The sequence below is a fragment of the Microcebus murinus genome, chromosome 3 (assembly GCF_040939455.1).
Source record: "Microcebus murinus isolate Inina chromosome 3, M.murinus_Inina_mat1.0, whole genome shotgun sequence".
Taxonomy (NCBI): Eukaryota; Metazoa; Chordata; class Mammalia; order Primates; family Cheirogaleidae; genus Microcebus; species Microcebus murinus.
The window spans coordinates 15556517-15583159 of record NC_134106.1 but is presented as its reverse complement, the minus strand read 5'-3'; the positions used below and the strand labels follow the sequence as shown (position 1 = coordinate 15583159).

The 26643-nt window shown below is 34.1% G+C and overlaps 1 protein-coding gene across 2 annotated transcripts in view; it reads left to right on the top strand.

The window, feature by feature from the left end:
* WDR35 (WD repeat domain 35) overlaps positions 1–26643 on the top strand; it is a 62804-nt gene that overhangs the window by 5822 nt on the left and 30339 nt on the right. Inside the window, exons 3-13 of one of the 2 annotated variants that reach the window (XM_020288654.2) lie at positions 884–955; positions 2446–2538; positions 4077–4205; positions 7088–7221; positions 8101–8266; positions 8415–8560; positions 12549–12674; positions 13851–14036; positions 18281–18313; positions 18684–18744; positions 24897–25041. In XM_020288654.2, the coding sequence (XP_020144243.1) occupies positions 884–955; positions 2446–2538; positions 4077–4205; positions 7088–7221; positions 8101–8266; positions 8415–8560; positions 12549–12674; positions 13851–14036; positions 18281–18313; positions 18684–18744; positions 24897–25041 (1291 nt within the window). The remainder of the gene's footprint in view (positions 1–883; positions 956–2445; positions 2539–4076; positions 4206–7087; positions 7222–8100; positions 8267–8414; positions 8561–12548; positions 12675–13850; positions 14037–18280; positions 18314–18683; positions 18745–24896; positions 25042–26643) is intronic. The other variant, XM_020288655.2, reaches the window with a different exon arrangement.

Here is a 26643-nt window from a genome sequence, read left to right as displayed (position 1 = left end):
ATGAATAAGTTAATGAGTGAATATGAGATTCTCAAAAATCTAGTAAAAACCCATTTCCAAAGTCTTTGCTATTTGATCACTCAAACTGTAGTGGTTTTAATCTGTAAAACATAAACATTTCTTTTTTTTTTTTTTTTTTTGAGGTGGGGTCTTGCTGTATCGTTCAGCCTGGTCTCAAACCCCAGGGCTCAAGTTATTGATCCTCCTTTTGCCTCAGCCTCCTGAGTAGCTGGGACATAATTATTTTTATTTGTGATCTTTTGGGAAGGAATAAGTAGCAGTGATGATTATTAATATATTCAATACATGAGTAAATAGTGTTCTTTTATACATTTTGCTTCATTTTACCAGAATAATATCTTTGCAAGGGATATGTATTATTATTATTATTATTTATTTATTATTTTTTTTGAGACAGAGTCTCACTCTGTTGCCCAGTCTAGAGTGAGTGCTGTGGCATCAGCCTAGCTCACAGCAAGCTCCTGGGCTCAATGAATCCTTCTGCCTCACCCTCCCGAGTAGCTGGGACTACAGGCATGCGCCACCATGCCTGGCTCATTCTTTGTATATATTTTTAGTTGGCCCATTAATTTCTTTCTATTTTTGGTAGAGATGGGTCTCGCTCTTGCTCAGGCTGGTCTCGAACTCCTGACCTTGAGCAATCCGCCCTCGGCCTCCCAGAGTGCTAGGCGTGAGCCAGCGTGCCCGGCCGGGATATGTATTATTGTTCATGTTTGTACCATGAGAAAAATAGATCAGAATGAGGCATATTTAAAATTTTTTTAATACCTGCCAGGAATACAGAAAAACCCAAGGAATGTTAAAAATCTTATAATCTTTCTCTTTTATGTGTTTATCATAGTAATTTGTTTTTTTTTTTAAGATGATACAAAATTGAGGGGTCTTGCAGCCCCTAGTAGCCTTTCTATGAATCAGAATCTTGAAGGACATAGTGGTAAGTCACGTAATTTCTTTTAAATTATGTTTGAATGGCATTTAGGCATTTAGAAAACATCTACTTAATGCAGAAATGTCAACATTTTAAATAATGGTAATATTTAAAGTACAGATGCTCCTTGACTTATATGATGGGGTTATATCCCAATAAACCCATTGTAAGTTGAAAATATTGTAAGTTGAAAATGCATTTAATACATCCAACCTACTGAGCATCATAGCTTAGCCTAGCTTACCTTAAGTATGTAAGAATACTTATGTTAGCCTATAGTTGGGCAAAATCATCTGACACAAAGCCTATTTTATCATAAAGTATGAAACATCTCATATTATTTATTGAATTCTCTACTGAAAGTGAGAAACAGAATGGTTGCCAAGGGTACATGAAGTACGGTTTCTACTGAATGTGCATTTTATATACATCATCATAAAGTCAAACTATCCTAAGTTGAGGACTGTTTGTAATCATTTCTATTGAGTTAACATGACCTAGAGTCATTCAACAACTTTAACAGGATTAAACAACATCTTAAATAAATCTGAAAAAAAGTAGCTTTTATTTCATATATTAAAAAATACTGTTTTCTTTAATCTGAAATCATAGAACAGATTCTAAAAAAGGATTATATATAGAAGTTCTATATATAGTTCTTATATATAGAAGTTCTATATATAGTTCTTATATATAGAAGTTCTATATAAAATCCTTTTTTAGAATCTGTCCTATGATTTCAGATTAAAGAAGACTAAAGAGACATAACAATTGATTGCACCATGTGATCCTAGATTGGATCTTGGAATAAGAAAAACAAGTATCTATAAAATGACATTATTTGGACAACTGATAAAATTTGAATACAGACTATGAGTTAGATAATAATATTGTATCAGTGTTAAATTTCCTAATTTGTAATATGGTTATGAAAGAGAATGTCTTTATTCTTAGGAAATATACATTAAAGTATTTAGGGATAAAGAATGATAAGAAATCTATTATTTATATAACTAAGAGGTTTAAGATATGCTTAAGACTGTGTTACTAATGGAATGGAAAATAGTGGGAGGAAGGAGAGAGATTATGGGACATATCACCAAATAATAACAAGAAACCCAAAATACCAAGTACTTAGGTATGTTGTCCTTTGGACATCATTGTTTTGGGGAGTAAGGCCAATTGGGTAAATCATGCTTACATTTGTTTCTTGTCATCAGATATACAGCAGCTCTTGGAACTGGCCATGATAGGCACCTTTGCTGGCATGAAATATAGGGATAGATAATGAAAAATAGTATTATGCATTGTTATAGAAAATTAGCGATGTTAATAACTGTGTCCTATGAATATTTTTAAGTAATATTGAAGACTGGTTAGTTGCATAGGAACTGTATTGATTTTATTGTGCTCTTGGTGTTTATGTATATAAAAATATAAATTTGAAATTAATTGTAGCCTTTTTAAAGTATCTAAATTGTTTCGTAATGTTCTAGGTTCTGTTCAAGTTGTAATATGGAATGAACAGTATCAGAAGTTGACTACTAGTGATCAAAATGGACTTATCATTGTGTGGATGTTATATAAAGGTATGCTAGGAGAGCTTATTTAATCTTTCACATATTGGAGTCTAGAACACAGTATTTGGATGGGAAAATAACATCTCCAAAATAGACTCCTTTTACCTAGCAACAGGAATTCAGCCTGACTGCACAGCGATGACATTTCTGGATTTATTGCTGCCTGCTTTTCACTTTGAATTGTGACCTTGTATTAAGAAAGTGAATTAAGTGACTGTTGGTTATCTCCAAAATGAACTTAGACTCTTAGCAAAAGAATAGTTTCTACTTGAGATAGCTCTTCCCCCCGCCCTCAGATTTCCAATAAGAATTAGTTCCTATGTGGTCATTGGCTAGAGTTAGCTCAGTAGATAAAAACACATTTAGTAAGAAGTCAAAGGCAATAGTTCATTTCCTGTATATGGCAGTTAGCTTCCTTTTCTTTCATGGATACAGATTTTATCTTAGCTCTGACTAAGTGGCTCATAATTTGTGCCTCTTGTCCACAAGAGAGTACTCGAGAGAGAGTGAGGGAAGGATTAACTTGGATGTATCGCTTTTATCAGAAAAACAACTCATAACAATACATATTCTCCTGAGGCTGGCCTTAGCCATTATCCTCAAAAGGGATACTTTAGTTCATGTGTGCTGTTTTAAAAAGGTTCAGGGTATACCATTTGATAATTCTTCATTAAAAAATATACTGTAATACTTGAATTTTTAAAAATGTTTGTGTGTGTGTACGTGTAGGGGGTAGAATGTGAAAATACAACAGATTGGAGTAAACATTATTTGTTACTAAGATAATTCTTCTTTGAGCTTCAGTCCTGATTTTAATACCCTACTCTGACTAGTTATTCCAAATTACAGTAGTAGTTGCTTGGCTGTAGGCCAGACTTCTTCATATCAGAGTATAGTAAAGCCTTTTAAGAAAAACAAAAACAAAATAGCCTGGTTTTTGCCTTTACTTGGGTTATACTACAAGACAAGTCACATCTCACTCCAACCCTGCATATAACTAGAATGTTAGTGATGTGATATCACTAATGTAATAGGAACTTTCAAAGAATTTTTTCAAGCACACTTAAACTAACATGCTATATTTAATATATATGTAATTAATCATTGCAGAGTTTATGTGTGTATATATATATATATATATGGTTATTCTAGGGTTTTTTTTTTTTTTTTTGGCTATTACTGAAGTGTGTTGTTCAAGTGGATGAAGCTTTCAGAAAATACAGTTGTTTGGGCCCTGCCAAAGCAAATGAAGTTTATTTTTTAATTGAAAGAAAGAGACAGGGAAATAAAAAAGAATAAAAGAAAAAAGACAGACTTTTATTATGTTTTCTGTGATAATCTTTTCAGCAATTATTAGTTAGGGCCCAAGTTAATTTTGCATTTTATTTATGTTGGATTTGAAGATTTTATAGTTTAATGTCCCAGGTTGTAGAAAACATTGCAATTATTTATCTCACAGTATACTTTTTGGAATGCTTTTAACTCTTAAGCACCTTTTAATTGATGAGAAAATCTTGACTTGTAATATTTTTGATTTGTGAAAATAGGCTCTTGGTATGAGGAGATGATCAATAATCGAAATAAGTCAGTGGTGAGAAGTATGAGCTGGAATGCTGATGGACAGAAGATCTGCATTGTCTACGAAGATGGGGCCGTGATAGTTGGTTCGGTGGATGGTAATGCATTGATTGGACGTAGAACTAAGATCAATATCTAGCTGATGTTTTTATTTTTAGAGATTGAAGTTAATGATCATATGTTAGCATTCTAATTGAAAAATAGACATAAAAAGAGAAAACAGTTGTTATACAATTTGATGACATTCAAGAACCACCTTTTGGTTCTAACCATTTGTTTTTAAGTATATGCAAGAAAAAAAGTCTATTCTTTTTCAATTTTCTACAGTGGCACTGAAAAAAGTGAATTAATTTTTCAGCATTATTTTAAGTATGTCTGCCTAATTATATAATTTATCTTTATTCTGGTAAGACTGAATAAATATGTAGATTTTAGTTTCAAGAAGTATATGGAATTATAACAATCTGCGGTCATTTTTAATAGACCTGAATATGTCATTTTTGGTTGTATTTTATAGCCTTAAAACCCATGTTTTTCAAATTCTAGTGCATAGGTAAAACTGGATCTTCTGAGAATCTGCACCTTTGTTTAATTTGAAACTCTATCCATAGAGAAATTATGTATTTTAAAATTATTTTCAGGCTGGGTGCGGTGGCTCATGCCTGTAATCCTAGCACTCTAGGAGGCTGAGGCGGGTGGATTTCTGGAGGTCAGGAGTTTGAAACCAGCCTGAGCAAGAGCGAGACCCTGTCTCTACTATAAATAGAAAGAAATTAATTGGCCAACTAATATATATAGAAAAAATTAGCCGGGCATGGTGGCACATGCCTGTAGTCCCAGCTACTCGGGAAGCTGAGGCAGAAGGATTGGTTGAGCCCAGGAGTTTGAGGTTGCTGTGAGCTAGGCTGACGCCACGGCACTCACTCTAGCCTGGGCAACAAAGTGAGATTCTGTCTCAAAAAAAAAATTATTTTCATTTGTATGTGTGTATGTAACTTCATGTAGTCAACTAATGTTTGTGAGTGCCTCTAAAGCAACAGCTATAGTTCTAGGAACAAAGGGTAAAACAGACCTAGATCAGGAGAGAGAGATAATAACCAAGCAATTACAATACCCTGTGATAAGTGCTAAGACAAGGAAAATACCGGAACATGTAGAAGTATCATCTAATGCAGAGTTGGAGGGATCAAGGAAGGCTTCTTGGAGGAAGTGAGGTCTATGCTGAGGTATTAGCCACAAGGTAGGTTGATGTATAGAATGTCTCAGGCCTAAGAAATAGCATTCGAGGAGGTCCAGATGAGTTGAACTTAGATAGTCATGTTTGGGCCATTGAAAAAAGTTGATTATCAGTTAGTAGAGTGTAATACTGAAAGTGAAGTAGTATGTAATAAAACTAGAGAGATAAACAGGGCCAGATCATGCAGATCGTAAATTATATTAAGGAGTATGGACTTACCTCTGAAAGCATTGGGAAGCCAGTGAAGGATTTTAAGAACAGAGCAATGTGGTAAGATTTGTTATTTAGAAACAGCTCTGTGACTGCAGTATGAAGAATGACGAAAGGAAAAGAAGATAGTGGGCAGGTATATTGATTAGGAAATTGCTGTGGCAATTCAGGTAAGAGATGATGGTGGATTGAAGCCTGCATCAGGGTATTGACAAAGGAATGAAAGTGAGTGGATTCTAGAATGGATAGGACCTCATTATTGATTGGATTGGAGATCAGGCGATGGAAGTATCTAGGGCGATATCCAGATTTTTAGTTTTGGCAACTGGACAGATGGTGATGCTTTTCATTGAAATAGGGAGTGTAGAGAAAGACTGGTTTTAAGGGAATATTTCTGCTTTGGACATGCTGATTTTGCTATGCTATAGGCCATCCAAGTAAATATATCCAGACCATAGTTTGATATATGTTTGTACCTCAGAAATATATGTACTGAATGCAAAATTTTGGGAACCACCAGCATATTCATGGTAACATAAACCATTAGAATAGATGAAGAAACCTAAGGACCATCTGTGGAGTTAAGAAGCAGCAACATTTAAGGAATGAGCAGAAGAGATTTCACAAAGGTTACTGAAAAGCAGAACTCTGGGAAATGAAGGAGTACATGGGCTTATGGAAGCCAAGAGAATCTCAAGAAGGAGGAAATGTTAAAAAAAAAAAAAAAAGAAGAAAAGTGTCAGTTGGCTTTAGCAACAGGCCATTAGTGACCTCCATGAAGGCAGTTTCAATGGAGTTGGGGGCTGGAAGCCAGATTGGGATGGGGTAAAGGTAGAGTAGGAATCAAGGAAGTGGAGACTGCAAGAAGTGGAGATTCTTTCTTGAAGTCTGGTTGGCAAAGAGTTGGTAGAAGTAGGGTGATAGCTAGAGGGGAAATTTAGGATTAAGGGAAATGTTTTTTATTTTATTGTGCTTTGTTTTTATTCGAGGCCATGAATAGATATGGGTGCAGGCCTTGGAGAGGAGTTTAATGAGAATAGAAAATGAGAATGATCAATAGAGGGAGATCTTTGCAAAGCTCAGAAGGGATTAGATCAGAGACTAGGTGGAAGTATTAACTTTGGATAGGGATCTGGTTGGGAGATAACCTCTTTTGTTGTTTTAGGGGGCAAAGCAGAAGGTGTAAGTGTGGTATAGTTATGTTCTGAATGTTAGAAGGTGGGAATGAAGAATTTCTTTTTGGGTAGCTTTTATTTTCTTTCCAAAGTAAAAGATGGGCTCATCTGCTAATTGAGAGTGAGATCCTGTGTCAGAGTTTAGAAGAAAGGGGCAAAGTTTGAAACAGCTGCTATTTCAAGTGTCTCTTCATGTATTTGGCACATACAGGTGCCCAATAAATATTTATTGATGAAGTAAGTTGAATGAATGCCATGAACAATGTGAGAGCTCTATAGGAAAACAAAGATTTTGAAAGCAGTTGTTAGAAGATCATGACTTTGAACTTTTAATAATTATGTTTATGTTTCATTGTAGGGAATCGTATTTGGGGAAAAGACCTGAAGGGTATACAGCTATGCCATGTAGCATGGTCCGCGGATAGTAAAATCTTACTTTTTGGAATGGCAAATGGGGAAATACACATTTATGATAATCAAGGGAATTTTATAGTGAGTAGATGTATTTACTGGTTTTATTTTTATAATTTTATATGGTTATTGTACATATCATTCATAAATATACACATTTATTTGTTATGGTGGTTTGTCTAATCAAAGTCTTCAATTCAGGTTTTTTCTTTTTTCCAATCATTTAAATTTTTTTTAATTAAAAAAAGTCTTGGTTTCTTCAAGGCAAATTAATGCAGTATGTTGGAGTATAGCTTTTAGTTCAATTTTCTGGTAGCTGGAAATGACAAGATGTCAGTGCATTGAAGCAGAGGAATAATGAGTAGGGTGATGTGCAGTTTAGGCTTTGTGTCCTCTAGTAGCTGAAGCCAAAGTTTACATGCAGTTACCAAAGATTTTTTTTAGCAAGATATGAAAGGTTGTTTATAAAAAGAATGGGAGACTTAAACAGTAAGAGAGAAAAATCAATTCTTGGAAAGAAGGATAATTATAATAGGATTGGGTAGTATAATCTGGAGAAAAATTCTGGCTTTGTAAGATTTAGCTAGAATAGATCTCTCATTTACTGATGGGACAGTTTTATTTTTAATGAGGGTTAATGACGTTAAATAAATCCAATAACTGGTGGAAGTAAAATAACTTTTTAAATGATACTCTCCTATTTTCAAAGTACTTTTATATACTTCTTTTCATTTGAGTCTCATAAAAACTCTGTGCATGTCTTTTTATCGTCATTTTACATGTGGGAAACATGGAGACTTAGGTGAAGTGATTTGTCTAAGGATGGTATCCCAGTAAGGGATTAAGCTTACACTTGCAACCAGATTTTTAAATCCGACTTTCAGTTTCTTTTCTACAATACTGTATTCATGCCGATCTCTTTTAAAATGGAAAATATTAACCCTAACCAATTTTATTTAGATGAAAATGAAACTGAATTGTTTGGTGAATGTCACTGGAGCCATCAGTATTGCTGGAATTCACTGGTACCATGGCACAGAAGGCTATGTGGAGCCGGATTGCCCCTGCCTTGCTATTTGTTTTGACAATGGAAGATGCCAAATAATGAGACACGAGACTGACCCAAGTAAGTACTTTTTCTGTTTTTTTAAAATGTGGAATATTTTTAAAAAGTGGAACATTTTAAAAAATATTTAAAAATTGTTCTTAAGGTTTTAAAGTTCTCTAGGCTAAGTATTTTCCCAGAGTTACCTCATTTTCCTCTTTCTGACTAGATCCAGTTTTGATTGACACTGGCATGTACGTAGTAGGTATCCAGTGGAACCACATCGGCAGCGTGTTGGCCGTGGCGGGCTCCCAGAAGGTGGTCATGCAGGATAAAGATGTAAACACTGTGCAGTTTTACACTCCATTTGGTGAGGTAAGGGTGTTAGAGTTTTATCTTCTTTCTTTCCATTTAAGTGTGCAGTGAGTAAGGTAGGGGAAAAAAGTGTGGAGGAAAAGGTATAAACTTGTCACATTTTCTCTTAGGGACATTTTGAGTAATAAGGATAGATATCAAGTGTATGTTTCAATAACATCTTTATATTATATGTCTTTGTTATATTTTATCATGGAATTTATTTTATAACCTTCTAATTTTATAATGATAAAATAAAATGTTATAATTTTATACATTTGGAAAACCAGAAGTTTGATAAAAGAACTCTCCATGGACTAGTTGTTTAGAATATTTTCTCTGTGATCTGAATGCGTGTCTCTTTTCACAGCTGGCTTTTCAGTAGTTTTTAGTGTAATGTACTTGTTTCAGATGAATTTTTCTGATTTTCAATGCCATATTTTAAATGTGCTTAGATATTAAACATATGTAGCTGTATGTCCTTCCTCCACACTTATGTCTTAATTTGTTACAGAGTAATCAATTATTTGAAGAAAATTTGTCTTAGTAACTAATCTTAGGTGATGCTACACTAAAATATAAGCATTGTTTTCATAAATGCACATATAGCTATTATCCTTTTCAATAATACTAATAAATTTAATTTTAAAAGAGAATTTTCTGAAGTAGCATTAGAAAATATCAAGTAGGATAATTAATAAATTGTGAATTTTAAAGAATTTTGAAAGTGAGAGCTTATTAATAATTAAGCTTAATGTATTTTTGCATATCTTATTTTCTAACCCAATATTGTATTATTTTGTCCTTTTTGGACTGTGTTGGTTTTTATAAATTCACCAAAGACTATAATAATAAGTATTTTTGGCTATATAAAAGCCTGTACTAGTTGTTTTAATATTTTAATATTAATATTTTTATGTATTTTGATAATTTCTATAAAGGTAAGAAATGGTGTTGTCTGATGCTTTTAAATCAGTATCTCATAGTTACCCAGTAGAATGTACTGTAGAGAGTAGGTGCTCTCTATACACTGTCAGCTAACATTTCTAGTAGATGTAAAAGCTAAGGAAAACCAAAAGCATCGTTTTCAAGTTTCCTAAATAATTAAAAATATGAATTCTATTTTATTTTTATGTTTACACCCTCCTTTTTGATTCATATTCTTTATTGGTTATTTTTGTTGGTCACCATTGGCTTACTTATCGTTATATTGCTTTATCTATTTATTTTCATTAGTTTGGCCTTCTCCAAGTAGAAAAACATGAGTTCTAAAGACTATTTGTTGTATCTTGCAAAACAGTGTGTTAAGTGTCTGCTTAAACCAAAAACTGTAAGTGGGTTTTGGTCCAGTTATAATTAAAAGTATCTAGCATAGTTACTCAGGGCATATTAGCCACTTAATATTTTTTGAGTGAGTGAGTGAGTATTTGGGGAATTTATTTTTGTTTTTTTTTGTATTTTGTATCTATGTTATGTTAAAACAGGTTAGATAACTTGGAAGGGAGTTATGTAAGGATTTAAACTGAAGAAAACCTCAGGGAAGAATGTGCTTTTGATTCTGAGGGCTGAGATCTCCTGGTTTTTGCACTGTGGTCTTAGCCAGGGTGGGGGATAACAGAGCATGGATTTGTAGTCAAGTTCACCTGGCTTTGAACTCTATTTCTACAGTGTAGTTTTACTTAGAGAAGTTATTTAACCCCTGAGATTGAGTTTACTTATTTTCTGAAGTAAAGGTAATGGCTCATGGTACTGTAGTGCAGATTAGAGGAGATAACAATGAGGAAATGCCTACCACAGTGCCTGGCACTTAGTGCTTACCAAAAGTCAGTTTTCTTTCATTGCTGCTGCCACCGCCTGGGTGGTTTGCAGTTAGGAGATGGCCTTATTCTTCTCCCACTGTCAATGGACCAATTCTAAGACTACTGTTGTGGGAGCTTGCTTATTCCCCTTTGATCTTATATAGGCAGTAAGACAGATTGGATCCTGTTAGGTTAAAACTTTGTTTTTTTCCTCCCCATTGGTTTCCCTAGCAAAATGGAGTTTAATACATTTGTCTTAGTCCATTATGTGCTGCAATAATATAATAGCACAGACTGGATAATTTATAATGAATAGAAATTTATTGGCTCACAGTTCTAGAGGCTGAGAAGTCCAATATTGAGGCACTGGCATCTGGTGAAGGCCTTCTTGCTGTGTCATCACATGGTGGAAGGGCAAAGAAGGGACAACAGAGAGACAAGAGGGGACTGAACTTGCCCTTTTATAATGGCAGCAATCCCATCTAATCACCTCTTAAAGGTTCCACCTCTTAATACTGTTACAATGGCAATTAAATTTCAGCATGAATTTTGGAGGGGACAAACATTCAAACCATAGCAACATTTAATTTGACTTTAGAGCATATCTACTTAAGAACAAAGGATCCTAGTATAATTTATTGAAATTCTTAGGATTATACTGTTCTGTCAAATGAGACGTGTAGATTAAAAATGTTTATCTTTTTATGGCTACATTAAAAAAGTGTTTGTATTTATTTATTTACTCATTAATTCAGTAATAACATGTACTGTGTTAGTATATGAAGAGATTAATTTAAATGTACAGTACATTTATTTACTTAACAGATATTTATTGAATACCTGTTTACCAAGTAAAGGAAATAAATGTAAATATATGCAGTTAGTGCTCTCAAGAAGCTCATTGTCTCATCTCATTCTCCGGAACTATAGAGGGAAGAAGGAAGGCAAGACTCATTAGGGAATCACATTTGATTTGTATCTTAAAGGACGAAGGTCCAGGAGGACAAGGACCAGCGAGGACAGAGGTGGAGGAAAGGAGAGGAGGTTTAGGCAGAAGGGATATTATATAGGTCAAAGGTATGGAGGCACAGTGGTTCCTTCATGAACAGGTGCATAGTAATTATGGCTAAATAGTGGGCAATTAAGCCAAAGAATGTAGTTTTGGGCCAGGTGGGAAAAAGGCATTGTGTGCTATTGATGGTGGGGGGAGCTATTGATTTTTAAAAAATTATTTAACTTTTTTTTAAAGCAAGGTAGGATATGATCAGATTGGTGTTCCAGAAAGATAATTGTGACAGTGTAGTAGAGACTGAATTGGGGACATGAGTAGAAGGTGGGAATAAGAGAAGAGATAAAAGGTAAGAATTGAAGTTAGGATGCTAATACTATAGTTCAGTCAAGATAAAAGGTAATTGCTGGTGTGGTGGCATGGACCTGTAGTCCCAGCCACTTGGGAGGCTGAGATGGGAGGATGGCTTGAGCCCAGGAGTTCTGGGCTATGTCGCACTATGCCATTCAGGTGTTTGCACTAAGTTTGGCATCACTGTGGTGACCTCCTGGGAGTGGGGAGACCACCAGGTTGCCTAAAGAGGGGTGAACCAGCCCAGATTGGAAACAGAGTAGGTCAAAACTCCTGTGCTAATCAGTAGTGGGATCATGCCTGTGAATAGCCACTGCACTCCCGCCTGGGCAACATAAACATAGCGGGACCCTGTCTCTAAAAAAAGTGTAAAAAGGTAATTGTGGTGAGTGGAAAGGAGGAAAAGCAACAGGATTTGGTGGCTAGTTGGTTGTAGGGGTGGAAGAGAAAGGTGAGACTTCAGGGTTGGGTTTACTATTAATAATATATTTCATTGATTCTAAAGTATAATTTTTTATAAGTCTAAAATTGGGATGCATCTTGTAATCAAAATTGTCATATTTTGATTAGCAGTGTGTTTTTTCTTTCCTTAGTTGTATATAAAAATAAAGATACATATTTTGATCTGTGGCATCTTAAATTTGATACTGAGTTTTTTGGATATAGTTTGTAACTTTCACTTATCATATGCACGTTTTTCATCATAAAAATTGAAGGAAATGATTTTAAAATAAGTAGTAACCTTTCACAAAATAATTTTTATATTACTTTTGATCTCTGTGAAGTGATTAGGGTTAATTTATATTTGAGTTAATAGGTATTTTAGGGTAAATGTGATTTTTTTTTTCAGCATCTGGGTACTTTGAAAGTTCCTGGAAAGCAAATGTCTGGACTGTCTTGGGAGGGAGGTGGACTGAAAATTGCACTAGCTGTTGATTCCTTTATATATTTTGCAAATATTCGACCTAATTATAAGGTGAGTATTAAGAGCAGTAGTAAAATAAACAGTGTTTTTTTTTTTTTTTTTTTACCAAATCACTTTATTATAGCTCAAAGTATATTCAAAGCTGTTTTGTTTTAGAAGCCAGCAGAAAGGAGCCTTTTTTATGTGAAGACCTTAGAACTAGTGAACTTTTCTAGAATGCTATATATAGTTAGTAAAATTACTCATGAGTCAGGTTCTCAGCAGGAAACAGATGACACACTCAGAGGAGCACTAAAGAGAGATTGAGAAAGGGCTTATTACAGAGGTGTGGGAAGGGTTAAAAGGGAGCAGCAAGGGATGCTGAAGCAAGCACCCCGTGATTGGCAGCAGTGACAAGCCTTCACTACTAGCTCGGGGGCTGGCAAGGCAAGGCAAAGAATTAAGGTTCCTGGAACCCATGAGAACTGTGGCTGTAGTAGCAAATACTATCATAATAATGTTGACATTGAATGTTGATTTATTCAAAATTACATATAAATATATTGAGAGAGTTATACAGAGGGAAAGCTGTAAGTATGCAAGTTCTGTAATCAATAGATAACGTGATGTGGAGATAAATACCAGAACAGGTACAGCTAAAAGAGTTGTACATAGCTATTTGTGATTGGAAATTGGGTCAGGGGTCTGCATTTTGTTTTGTTTGTTTTAAATAAGCCAGGTACAATTATTTGACTGTAAACTATGTATATATGTTACTCTGATAAAAAACAAATATAAAAAAATAAGGGTGGGGGAAAAATGCAAAGCAACGATTTTTGAATTTTGGGTTGGGGACGCAGAATTTAAACTTTTGGTAGGGATTGCTCTCCTGTCATTCCCTGCAGCAGTTATTATTGACTATTGAAAATTTTCTTCATTGAAATTTAAATTTTACAGATTAAAATAAGTTAGACAAACTGAATTTATTTCTGTAGCATATTCTTTTGTAAATGTCTTTATTTCAGATATTTTTGTTATTTTGGTGAGAAAAGACATTAAGCTGAAGGTTGAATTTTGTCTTTATTTCTGAAGAATATATTTTACCAGCACTGATAAACCATATATCTTCAATATTTCTAGAGTAAAAGTAAAATATGATTTTTCTTTCCCAATGCTAAATATTCCTTTTCCCTTTCTCTCTCCTTTCCTCCATCCATTGATTTCCTTTCCTCCTTCTTTTCATCCCAGTGGGGTTATTGCTCAAATACTGTAGTTTATGCATATACCAGACCGGATCGTCCAGAGTACTGTGTTGTCTTTTGGGATACAAAAAACAATGAGAAATATGTTAAATATGTGAAGAGTCTCATTTCTATTACTACCTGTGGTGATTTCTGCATTTTGGCTACAAAGGCTGATGAAAATCATCCTCAGGTAAGTGTTCCTTGATATCTTGCGATCTGGATGGGTTAACTGCTCGGCAGAATAGGGATATAACTGTTTAGTTTTTCAAGCATGGTGTTTGTATTGGCAAGTACAGCAGAGTATTGAGTCCATTGGCCATGTTTGTCTAGACCTGTTTTGGAAAACTTTGTGACTGCACTGGTTCTGTGTCCCCTGATTTTTTCCCTCCAGTCAGCTAATCATTGGCCATTTAAATTCACCATTTCAGGGTCAGGTGTGGTGGCTCCCACCTGTAATCCTAGCTCTCTGGGAGGTCTAGGCAGGAAGTTTGCTCAAGGTCAGGAGTTTGAAACCAGCCTGAGCAAGAGTGAGACCCTGTCTCTACTAAAAATAAAAAGAAATTAGCTGGACAACTAAAATATGTAGAAAAAATTAGCCGGGCATAATGGCGCATGCCTATAGTCCCAGCCACTCGGGAGGCTGAGGCAGAAGGATTGCTTGAGCCCAGGAGTTTGAGGTTGCTGTGAGCTAGGCTGACGCCATGGCACTCTAGCCCGGGCAACTTAGTGAGACTCTATCTCAAAAAAAAAAAAAAAACAAAACAAAACAAAAAATTCACCAGTTTAGTACTGAACCTTTTTGTGGTCTGAATATATTTAAAATAGCATAATCCTTTTTGAGTTTAAAATTCTATTAGGAAAAATGAATATTCAGATGCCTAGTACCGTGTTTCCCCAAAAATAAGATCTACCCATAAAATAAGCTGTAGCAGGATTTCTAAGCATTGGCGCAATATAAGCCCTACCCAGAAAATAAGACCTAGTGATGGGCGTGGCTACACAGTGTATCTGCACAACCCATGCATTTCACCGCAGAGCAGTAAAGAAGACAAGCAGCCCTTCTCATCTGCCCCATGAGAGCTCTATTGCTTGACATGACAGATTGGGGCCAATGGTACTAAAAGAAAGAGTCCCAAGAAATTCAGGATGGAATTTGGGGTTTGGAGAATTATGATGATGTTCCTGAAGACTTAACTATATTTGAATAAATGTAGATTATTGTACCCTACTTAAAAAAAACAACACATCCCCTAAAAATAAGCTCTAGGGTGTCTTCTTGAGGAAAAATAAATATAAGCCCTTGTCTTATTTTCGGGAAAACATGGTATATATAAATCCTGAAGAAATTATGTAACAATGAACATTTATAACAGTTGGGTAGCTTTTGTCCATGAGAAATTTACTTCTATTTGGAGTTATAGTGCTTTAAAAATCAATATATCATAGCATAAAATAAATAATATAAAATGTATTTTTTAAAAAGTATACTAATAATCTAAATATTTGGAGAAATATGTAAATATTTCAAAAAAGGACTACCAATATCTGGCTTTCTTATAAATTATTTTATCGCATTAAAAAGTATAGTTTTGGTTAAAGGTGACCATTTGAACAGTCACATTTGACTTTGTTCTTTCCTGAAACTTGCTAAAAGAACACTAAAGGTATTTTTTAAAAAGTAATAAGCCCATAGGGACCAAAAGGGGAAGGGAAATGGCAACAAAATTTTGTAGGTTAAACAGTAGCTGGATTAGTGGTAATTACCTTAGCAGACCTAAGAAATCTGAATTATACGCCATTCATGGAGAAAATAAAGAGGCAACCAGTTTATATCACAGAATCTCGATGAGGCACAGGACTTGGGGTACCTGGTGGGAGAAAGAAACAAACATAAAGGCAATTTGGAAATACCAGAGATTATGCAGGAAGGAGAAAATGTAAAAAAAAAAAAAAAAAAAAAGGCACATAAAGCAGTAGATCTCCAGATCTCCTCCCCTATCCTGACCCCATAGGCAGCTGCCTGTCTACCACCTGTTAAGACTGGGGTTTACTCTTGAAGGGGATCAAAAAGTCCCTGCACTGAAGGGTACCAAGCGTAGCTGAGGGTGGGGTATATCTGCCGAAAACAAGACAATTAAATTAAAAGTTTGCTACTCAGTTTACTCCGGTGTCCTTTTTCCTCTTGGTTTCCAGAACACTGGCAGCCAAGCATTGAGCTTTGAGATAAGGGATTAGATGAGTTGTCCTGGGAAAAGACCTGTTCAAGAGAACAGACCTCTAAAGGTACTGAGATTGGGAGTCCCCAAGGAAGCAGCCTTGTCTATCACCTTACAGTAAAGACCCTCCAAACAGCTTTTTAGTGCCTCTTAAGTACAAGTAGATACATAAAAATTGTCAGACATTTGAGGGAAGCATGCAGTTTAACAGACAGACACCAAAATAAACACAAGTAGAAAAGAACTTGTAGGAAACCGAAACTATGCAGGGAGAATGCTTGTTAAAAAAAAATCATTTCAAAAGAACTGTTAGTATTACCCTCAGAGAGTTAAGAGGAATTACATCCATAAAATAAGAAAAGGATACTATAGAAAAGGAAGTTTTTGGAAATTACAAATATAATAACAATGAAAACTTTGGCAGGAGGGCTAGAAGATAAAATGAAGGAAAACACCTATAAAGTGGAGCAAAAAGACAAGGAAGTTGAAAAGAGGAGTAAACAAATAAGAAAATTAGAGGACCAGTCATAGAAGTTTAGCACTTGAATAATATTTCCAAAAAAAAGTGAACAGGCAAAATGGAGAGGAGTAAATCTGGAAAAACAAAAAATACAAGAAAGTGACCCTGAGGTTCTAGATTGGAAGTACCTAGCTCCATGAATACAAATATTTTCATATCAAGACACATCATTGTGGAATTTCAAAGTGGTGGGGTGAAAAAAAATATTCTGTAAGATTTCAGAGAGGAAAACAGATTTCAGAAGATCAGGGATCATAATAGCATTCTACTTGTCAATAGCAATACTTTGGAGAATTGCCTTCAAAATTCTGAGTGAAAATGATTTCCTATTTAGAACTCTGTATCTTAATGCCAATAGTAATTAAATGTGAAGCTAGAATACAGAAATTTTTAGATGTGCAAGGTCACCAAAAATTGATTTTCCAAGCTTCCTTATCGTAGGAAGTTACTTCAGGGTATTGTTTACCAAAATGAGGAGTAAACTAAGAGAGAGGAAGAAACAGAACCCAACACCAGTGGTGAAGAGTGTCCCAGGTGGCGGTTGTGCAGCATGCCTAGTGAGTCAGATGAGAGGAGGTCAGAGGACTCCAAAAGAAATCTGAGAGGATGAAATGAATAGACTACCTAATATGTTTGAACCCTTGTGAGGAGATACACTCTTGGGGATTTGAGTTAATATTAATACATAGAAAACTAAGCAAAGGGAAAAAAGAAAGACAATTATCAACTATGGGGAAAGCAAAATATGCTTGAAAGGAAAATAAATCATGATATGCTTGATGGCTCAGCTGTGAGTAGCATTTATATAGACAAAATGATGTAATCACTGTTTTTTTTTAAATGAAAAAAGGTTTTAGTGGAAGTATAATAAACATCTTAAACTCTAAATTCTGATCGGACAAAATTGTGTTAAAAGTGGACAGATAGAGGGATGGAAATGTGCCCCTGTGTGGTGGGGGTGGGGTGGGGTGGGTGGGGCAAAAGGATGTACGAAAGCTGAATACTTATCTTTCATAGTGGGAAGGCAATAGATAAAGCAGTAAATTGAAAGAAAACAACAAGTAGTACTGAAAACACATGACTTAGATTTGTGGAGGTAAATGGCAAAAGGATGAGTTAAAGGGAGCAGGAAATGATCGTTTTTAGGATCATTTTTAAGAATGTCATTTTTAGGAAGAAGTTCTAAAATTATTTGATTCTTGAAACTAAGAGCATATATAACTGGTAAAAATGAAAAGTAAGTATAAGAATACAATTTATTTATGGTATTTTGTGGCAGCAAATAAGCTTATTTTGAATAGTGAAAGGGATAATTATACTTTTACTATAAATTTTATCATTTAGTTTATATTTATGAAATTATTAAATAAGTGTTGAGATGCTGAAGAAAGGAACAGTCTATATGTAAATAGTACATAAAGAATTGGCTTATTAGAAGTTGTTATTTTAGTTAGGAAAACATCTAAGTAGATGGTATTCTTAGTACAAGATACTGAAAAGATGACTAACAGTAAGAAAAATGAAATTATCACTTTAAAACAATATGACTTGAAGTGTGCATTATGCTTGATTATTTCCCTAATATTAGTCATTGATAATTATTTGTACATAAGTCATTTTGACCAGGTTGGATCATATCTTTTTGAATTAACTGATTTTTTTCTGAATTTCTCATGTCATTTATATATTGCTTCAAAGGAGGAGAACGAGATGGAGACATTTGGTGCAATGGTAACAAATTAAGTTAGCTCTTATTTAGCTGGATATAGGATTAAAAATGAGTTTTGAGATTTTAGCTGATCAGGGATTTTGGGAATATAAATGGTGGAAAGTAGCCAGTGTACTTGTGTTTCTTAAGTGTCTTTTTGGAAACACTCTTCCATTACATAGAGAAATCAGCCCTGGTTTAATTTTAGTTCATGTTTCTTTATATTTAATACTGTAATAATCTTTTTTATGTCTGCTATTTTTTGTACCTAACAATTTTATCAGTTATTTCCCAGATAGTGATATTGAAAAAGAGATAAGCATGTATATGTTAAGCATATTTCTTTTATTATTCATAAGCAGAAGTTCTGATACTCTTTTTATCTGTTCACAGTTTGTGTTAGTTCTTTGTAATTCTATTGGCACACCCTTGGATCCCAAATACATTGATATTGGTAAGGAAATGTTAATATTTATTCTATCTCCAATCGGGTTTTATTTGCAACACTAAAGACCTAACAATGGTATTTATTAATTAGAATGATATTCTCTAAATGAAGATGACCATACTGGTTTGTCAGATCCAGTACCAGTTTGTATCTACCATCATGGTAGAATTATTAATAATGCACCATTTCACTCTCAAAAGCATCCTGGTTCATACAATAAATTATAAGGTTACTCTATCTAAAATTCTCTGTAATTTTGCAACTGCTATACTGCCATCATTTGCTTTAAATGGGAAATATAATTGTACAGAAATTGGTATGCAATCTAATGATTAGTATGTAATAAACTTAGGATTATAGAAAGAATTTTACTATTAAACCATTTTTATTATTAATAAACTGCTTGTAAATACCTCTCTTTCATAAAAACACTTTAGCTGCTTGTAAAAGTGAGTTTGCCTTTTCCAGATTTTTCTCATGAAAAGTCTATTAATAGGGACAGCTTAAAAAAATTCCTGACTTTTTGTTTTCAAAGGACATTTGCTCCTTTAGATTTACCATTCCCTATATCCAATAACTATGAAAGTAACCCATTAAAAAATTCCAAAGCTTATTTTAAGCAGATTATTAAAAATCATTAACAGATATTTTCTTGGCATTTCACTGTAACTTCCAAAAGTAATAGTTTTCTTTTAAAGTGTATGGTAGTATATTGGATATAGTATTACAAAAATTATTAAATCTAAGAAATTGAAAACCCATTGAATTATTTTCTGACACTGAGAAGTAGTCATTTTTTTTTCAGATTGGACATTCAGTCTTAATAATCAAATGTTAATGTCTACCTTTCATTTTGCTAAGCTCTTTGGGTGATAAAAGCAAATGTGAGAAATAATGGCCTCAAAGACTTTATACTCTATGGTTTAGGGGTGTGGTATCTCACTCACTTTGATATATTGAAACATTTCAACTTCATGTCTTATATTCATTGCTACATAGGCATGTTTACATGTTTTATATATGTATATGTTCACATGTATACATATATTAGTGTTCCTTCATAAGAAGTTTAGCTTAAAATTATTACAGACTCTTATCACATGAATGTCTTCTGTTAATATTTTATTAGAAGCATAATCGTCTTTCAGGGATAAATTATTGTCATTCTTCAGATTATATGCTTTTTCTTTTAATATCAAAAGTTATTTAACATAGAATTATAATGATTATAGGGTTAGCCTCAAAGTAATTTTTATCACAGGTAGACTATTTTTTTTAATAAAGCTAAATGTAAATCCTTTCCCTTTATAAAATGGCAAATACTTGAGGGCATGATTATTTGTATTTGTGAGTCTCAAAACTATTTTTTTTTTTTTTTGCAGTCTCACTGGCTGAAATGTTAACAAACAGTTCTTTCATTGGTCTGTAGCAAACACAGCCAAAGACTCGACATTTTTATTTCATACATATCCTGTAAAATTCCTTTTTAAGCCTCTATGCCAAATTTTCGTGAAGATTGGAGGCTAAAACAAAAAAAGTATGCCAATGATACTGTTTTAGAATGTATTATTTTTGTTTTGCCGCCTACTATCTATTCTTCCTCTTGACAATTTCTTTAGTAACTTTTAAAAAGAACTTTATACATTATTATAGAAGTTTAGTGTGTGGGACTCTGTTGTACTCTACACATTGGAGTCAGGTACCCTTTTTTGATGCTCTTCTGTTGAGCCCTCATAATACCTTTGGTGTACTTCCATCCAAAGTACTTCTCATTCTGCACTCTGATTACTGATTTTCTCATCTGTCTTCCCCACTAGACTTGAACTTCTTAAAGATCTATGTCTAATTAGTTTCCAGATCTCCATGACCTAACACTATGCTTAGCCTGTAATAAATGTTTATTGAATGCATGGAAAATATTTATTTTCTATCATGTAAATAAAAAATGATAATTCATTTACTTATCAAACTATCAATAAGTATATACTGTGTCAAGTACTGTATTGGTCATTTGGAATAATAAGAAATTAATTATGACATTTCCTGTGGGATGTCTAAACAAATAATTAAAATACAGTCAATCAATTGAATAATGACTTATTGCTTCCCTGTTGTGTGCTAGGTATTATGCTAGATGCTGGATAAATGGATATTGGTGCATAATGATGTCAGGGATGTCTTTTCTAATTAGAGAAGGTTTCATTGGAGCTGAGTTTTATAGGTTAAGTATTTCTTCAGGTGGCATTTTAAGGAGAGAAAACAATATTTTTAGAGGAATGAAGGCATGGAAAGTGGCTTTCTAGTCCCAGGTTGCCTGTGCTGTAGTCATTTTAGCAGGATCACGTGGGCAGCTTTCTAATGATGGTCTCTAACCCATGCACTAAGTTTTCCATATATTCCAGAGAAAGTTAATTTGTTGAAAACATTTCAGTGCAATTTCAGTTTACCAGCTCTTTAAAGGGCTAAGAAATGAATAAGTAGGAAAGTAGGGGAACATTACAGATGTAGACATTTATTTCAGGCCTTAGTATTAAAGTATTAAAATATTATAAGCAGCTTTCACTTATATGTGAATTCCTAGATTGTTTTAAATTGTTTTACATCCTTACTTGGCAAGTAACTACTGCCTATTAGTGTTATAAAGTTCAATTGATAGAAGCATAATTATTTTCTTTAACATTTTTTTTCTAATAACCTTTCTAGATATTTTGAATTTTTTCTTTCCAGGTATTGCATAGTTGAGAAGGGCTTGAAATGCTTTTATCTTGGTTGTGTTCTTTTCCTAAAACATTCTACCTGTTAAAATTTGGTCTTCTTTTTTCTAGAATCTTAGTCTGGGAAGGATGGATCTTTAAATAAAGATCTAGCAAAATATATACAGACAGGATTATCTACCTATATGAATTTGCCACAATTACTACCATATTGATTCAAAAGAACATAGGTTTTAAATATGTTCTTGTTTGTTTTTTGTATTGACTGTAGAATTTGTATATGGTTTTATTATAAAAAGCTATGTAGATAATGAAAGTAAAAATAATAAGCAACCACATTGAATTAATACTACTTAATCCTTAATGAGGATCAGTCTGCTGTAGTGGTTAAGAGCCAGTTTGACTGGGTTTGTGTCCAGCTCTAATGCTTTGTAGCTGTGTGACATAGGCAAATTATAACTATTTCATGCCTTAGTTTCTTCATCTGGTAAGTGAGGATAATAATGCCTACCTTATAGAGCAGTTATGGGTTAATATGTATAATGTGCTTTAGAACAGTGCCTGGTCTACATTTTTAAAAATTCAATGAATACTGACTTTTAAAATTATTAAACATTTATTCTATGCTAAGCACTGTGCTATACTTTATTATCTCTTTTAAACTTTAAAACACTTCTATAGGGTTGGTATTATTTTTTACCTTCAAATTATAGTAAGTAAACTGAGGTTCAGAGAGAACAGATAATTTACTCAAGGTCACAGATTGAAGGACCAGTGATTTGAATCCAAGAAGTCTGACTCTTACCTTGAACCACAAACATTTTAATTTTGAAGTAATCAGACTAATGATAAACTCTTGTGAGTATTTAGGATGTATCAAAAAGAAAGAAACATTTCCTTAGGAACAGTGTTTAAAAAAAAAAAGAAAGAAAGAAACATGAATTTAATTTAAAATTGTAGGTAAACAGAGGTTGGAAAATGCTTTTATATGTTTAGGAAAAGTTGGATTTTATTAGAAAGCAGTTAAGATTTTCCAGTGTACTTCAAATCATGCTAGGGACATAATAGTTTCCAGCATCAGGGTATCCATGATGGAATTTACTAAATATTTAGCAAATGCCTTAGGATTTAGTGAGGATGAACAGGATCAGGGAAAGAAGAGCAAAGCCTGGCCTGGCGTGAGCGCCTCCTGGAGGCTTTGATGCCATTCTCCATGCCTGGTTTTCAGTGAATTGTTCTCCCCAAGAAACTTGGTTTTGAGCTCCCTCCAGAGGTCAGTAGTAGTATGTGTTTTGAGTAGAAAAATTTTGACAATTGTATGGGAAAATTTTTTTTAAATGACTCTAGTATATGAGTATTTAGCATATGCAACTTCTTGAATTTGAATCCCTGAGTTGTTAATCCACTTAATTAACATCATTCCATCACACTAATTTCTATAATAATTCTTTGTTTAGTTTTTAAGTTTCTTACTTTCTTAACTATCCTTTATTTGGATGGTGGCAAAAAATCCGTAAATGATAGCTCCTATTAACATCATTCTTTTATTCTGGCCATTAATGATTGCTTCACCTAGTAGTAATAAACTGAAAAATAAGGTATTATACTGTTTTAAATATTTGTAAATTTAGAAAACAGATCCTAAAATGATTTTTTATGAAGGAATTTTTTTTTTTTTGCTTTTATATATTTTCTGTGTGTGTGTGTTTAATGTTATATTGTTTATTTTGTGTTTTGTGACCTTGGGCAAGTTATTTTACTTCTTTAATCTTCTATTTTTTTTATCCATAAGATAGATTTGATGAGGCTATCTACTTCATAAAAAGATACACAGTAGGAGCTCACTTAAATGTTCTCTAAGAAGTGGGACAGATGAAAAAACATATGTGTAGAAGAATATGTTCCTAATATCTGTTAGTAATAATAAAAAATTATTCATTTAGAGAAATATAATTTTCTCTATTTTTGTGACCTTTTTTGGATTTGGTAGAAGAATTTATTTCTTAGGAAGGCACTTGGGAGAATTTTATTTTCTAAATTAAGGTGGAAATATAAAACTTACAAGAAGAGGAGAAAGAACAAAGGCCTGAACCAAGCAATATTGTAGTGGGGATGGGAGGAAGGATTGGGATTTTGTTTATCCATTCATCAATTAATGGGCATTTGGGTTGTTTCTATTTTTTGACTATTATGAATAATGATGTTATAAACATTTGTACGAGTTTTTGTGTGGAGATGTGTTTTCATTTCTCTTGGTATATATATCTAGGAGCAGAATTGCTGGGGCATATGGTTGCTCTATATTTAACATTTTTAGGAACTGCCAAATTATTTTTCAAAGTGAATGCACCATTTTACATTACCACCATTTTCCCCTCTCTTCACTGACACTTGTTATTGCCTGACCTTTTGATTCTAGCCATCCTAGTAGGTGTGAAATGGTACATCATTGTGGTTTTGATTTGTATTTCCCTGATGGCTAATGATGCTGAGCATCTTTTCATTTGCTTAATGGCCATTTGTATATGTTCATTGGAGAAATGTCTATTTAGATCCTTTGTCCATTTTTTAAATTGGGCTATTTGTCTTTTTATTATTGAATTGCAAGAGTTCTTTATATATTCTAGATACAATTCCTTATCAGACATATGATTTGCAAGTATTTTCTCCCCTTCGGTGGTTTGTCTTTTCACTTTCTTGATGATGTCCTTTGAAGCACAATGTTTTTAATTTTGATGAAGTCCAGTTTATCTACTTTTTCTTTTGTTGCTTGTGTTTTTGGTGTCATATCTAAGAAACCAATCAATCATTGCCTAATCCCAGGTCACAAAGATTTAAGTGGAAATATAGATTTATTCCTAAGTTTTATTTTAAGAGTTCTATAGTTTTAGCTCTTTTTTTTTTTCTTTTTTTGAGACAGAGTCTTGCTTTGTTGCCTAGGCTAGAGTGAGTGCCATGGCGTCAGCCTAGCTCACAGCAACCTCAATCTCCTGGCTCAAGCAATCCTTCTGCCTCAGCCTCCCAAGTAGCTGGGACTACAGGCATGCGCCACCATGCCCGGCTAATTTTTTATATATATATATTAGTTGCCAATTAATTTCTTTCTATTTATAGTAGAGATGGGGTCTCGCTCTTGTTCAGGCTGGTTTCGAACTCCTGACCTCGAGCAATCCGCCTGCCTCGGCCTCCCAGAGAGCTAGGATTACAGGCGTGAGCCACCACGCCCGGCCTAGTTTTAGCTCTTGTATTTAAGTCTTTTATCCATTGTTGAGTTAATATTTTTGTATGTTCCTATAAGCTTTTGATTCTTTTCTGATTTCAGAGACTGTGTGTGAGTATGTTATCTGTAAAATGAGAGGTTGGATTCAGTGATTACTAAAGTCCTTCATAGCACAAACATTCTGTGTAACTGTAACTTAATTGTCTTAATGTTCTTTTTAACAGTACCATTATTTGTTGCAATGACCAAAACTCATGTGATAGCAGCTTCAAAAGAAGCATTTTATATCTGGCAATATCGTGTGGCAAAGAAGCTCACAGCATTGGAAATTAATCAGATCACGCGGTCTCGAAAAGAAGGGAGAGAAAGGTATATCTTTTGCTACATAATTTTTAGTAGCTCAACCATATCGCATTTAAATCAGACATAGTTAATTATAAATTATCATAGTTGGAGACTGTAAAGTACCTTGATTAGTAGAAATATTTTTCCATTAATTTGAATGTCTTTCAAATTTTTCTGTTTAGTTATCGAAATAAAAGAGAGGTAGCATGAGATAAAGGCTGGAAATCTATGTTTTTATAAGGAAATAGATGCCCTCACTCACCTACACTCACCAGATTAGGGTTATTATGCTCTACTGAAATACGATTATTCCATTGGGGGTCCAAGTGTCTAAATAAACCTTCATTCCTATGGGTTAGTGGTACAGATCTTTCTAGGAGGGTGGGGTGATACTAGTATCAATCACCAGAGGAGAAGGCAGGTCCTTAGACATAGATGTGGAAAAGGTTTTTAGGTGGGGTGAACTGGGGATTTGGCTTCATTCTCTTTCCCTGGATTCCAAGAGTGTGGAGTTGGAATTACTTCTGGTAAGTAGGGTAAAGAGGGCCCTGCCACATAGTGAGGTCAGGAGCCAGGATGCAGGGATTCCCTATAGTAAGTTTCAAGGTGAAGATGCGTTTTATAATTTATATTGTCTCTATTAGTGATACTCTTTGTTTTTTGCCCTTTTGTTGTTACCGTAAACCTTTAAGTAAAGCATTTTGTTGAATGTTTTAGTCTAATGATTCTTAATAAGGATGTGTTGGTGGGAGTAGGTAGGGGGAGTCATGTCAGAAATCCCAGGTTGCTTTTTCAAATCATCATCTTCACTCACACATACTTGAGATCTTTTTCTTTTTCTTTTTTTTTTTTTTTTTTTTACCCCAGTTTCACCTACATATAGTTGAGATCTTAATGCAACCTTCTCTTCCCTTTAAGACTCACAATATGTACTAAGATAGATGCTGTCTCCCCAGTAAAAGGATTTTGGATGTGTGAATTCATGTAGAAGCAGGAAAAAACACTTGAAAAACATTGTATTTTGTCTTCTCAGACTAAATGGAAAGAATCTTTGGGCTTTTTGAGATCCTTGTGCTGGTAGGACTTATTGTGGTTGCAGTAATAAGCAGAGACCTGCAGTCTTCAAGAACAAGGTGGATCTTGGGACAAAGTTGGGACAAAAAAGTTTAGCCTTTCCATAGAGTGCATGTCCTCTTTTGGCCAGCTAAAGAGATTCTGGTTTTTGTTTATATCAGGAAGGCAGCATTTCCTTATAATTGTATCTGGAATATTCGGACTGGTTTTATTAACTTTGGGCAGGTTCTCCCTGGACCTAAGTTTCTCATCTATAAAATATGGTTGATGATGTTGTTAAGAGCCAACATTTATTGAGTACTCCTTATGTGCTAGACACTTTGTAAATCTAGTTGGCACTTTTATTGTTTCACAGAGAGGAAACTGAGACACATGAGTATATATTATTTGTCAAAGATCACACCAGCTGATAAGTAGGGATGGGACAAAAAGCCAGGTTTACTGACTCTGAACCACTTTACTCAGAATGGCCTTTCTTATGGTGTCTTTCTTATTTTAAGAGAAGGAGCCAGACCAAATGATCTTTTGAGGGACCTCCTCTTCTAACATCTT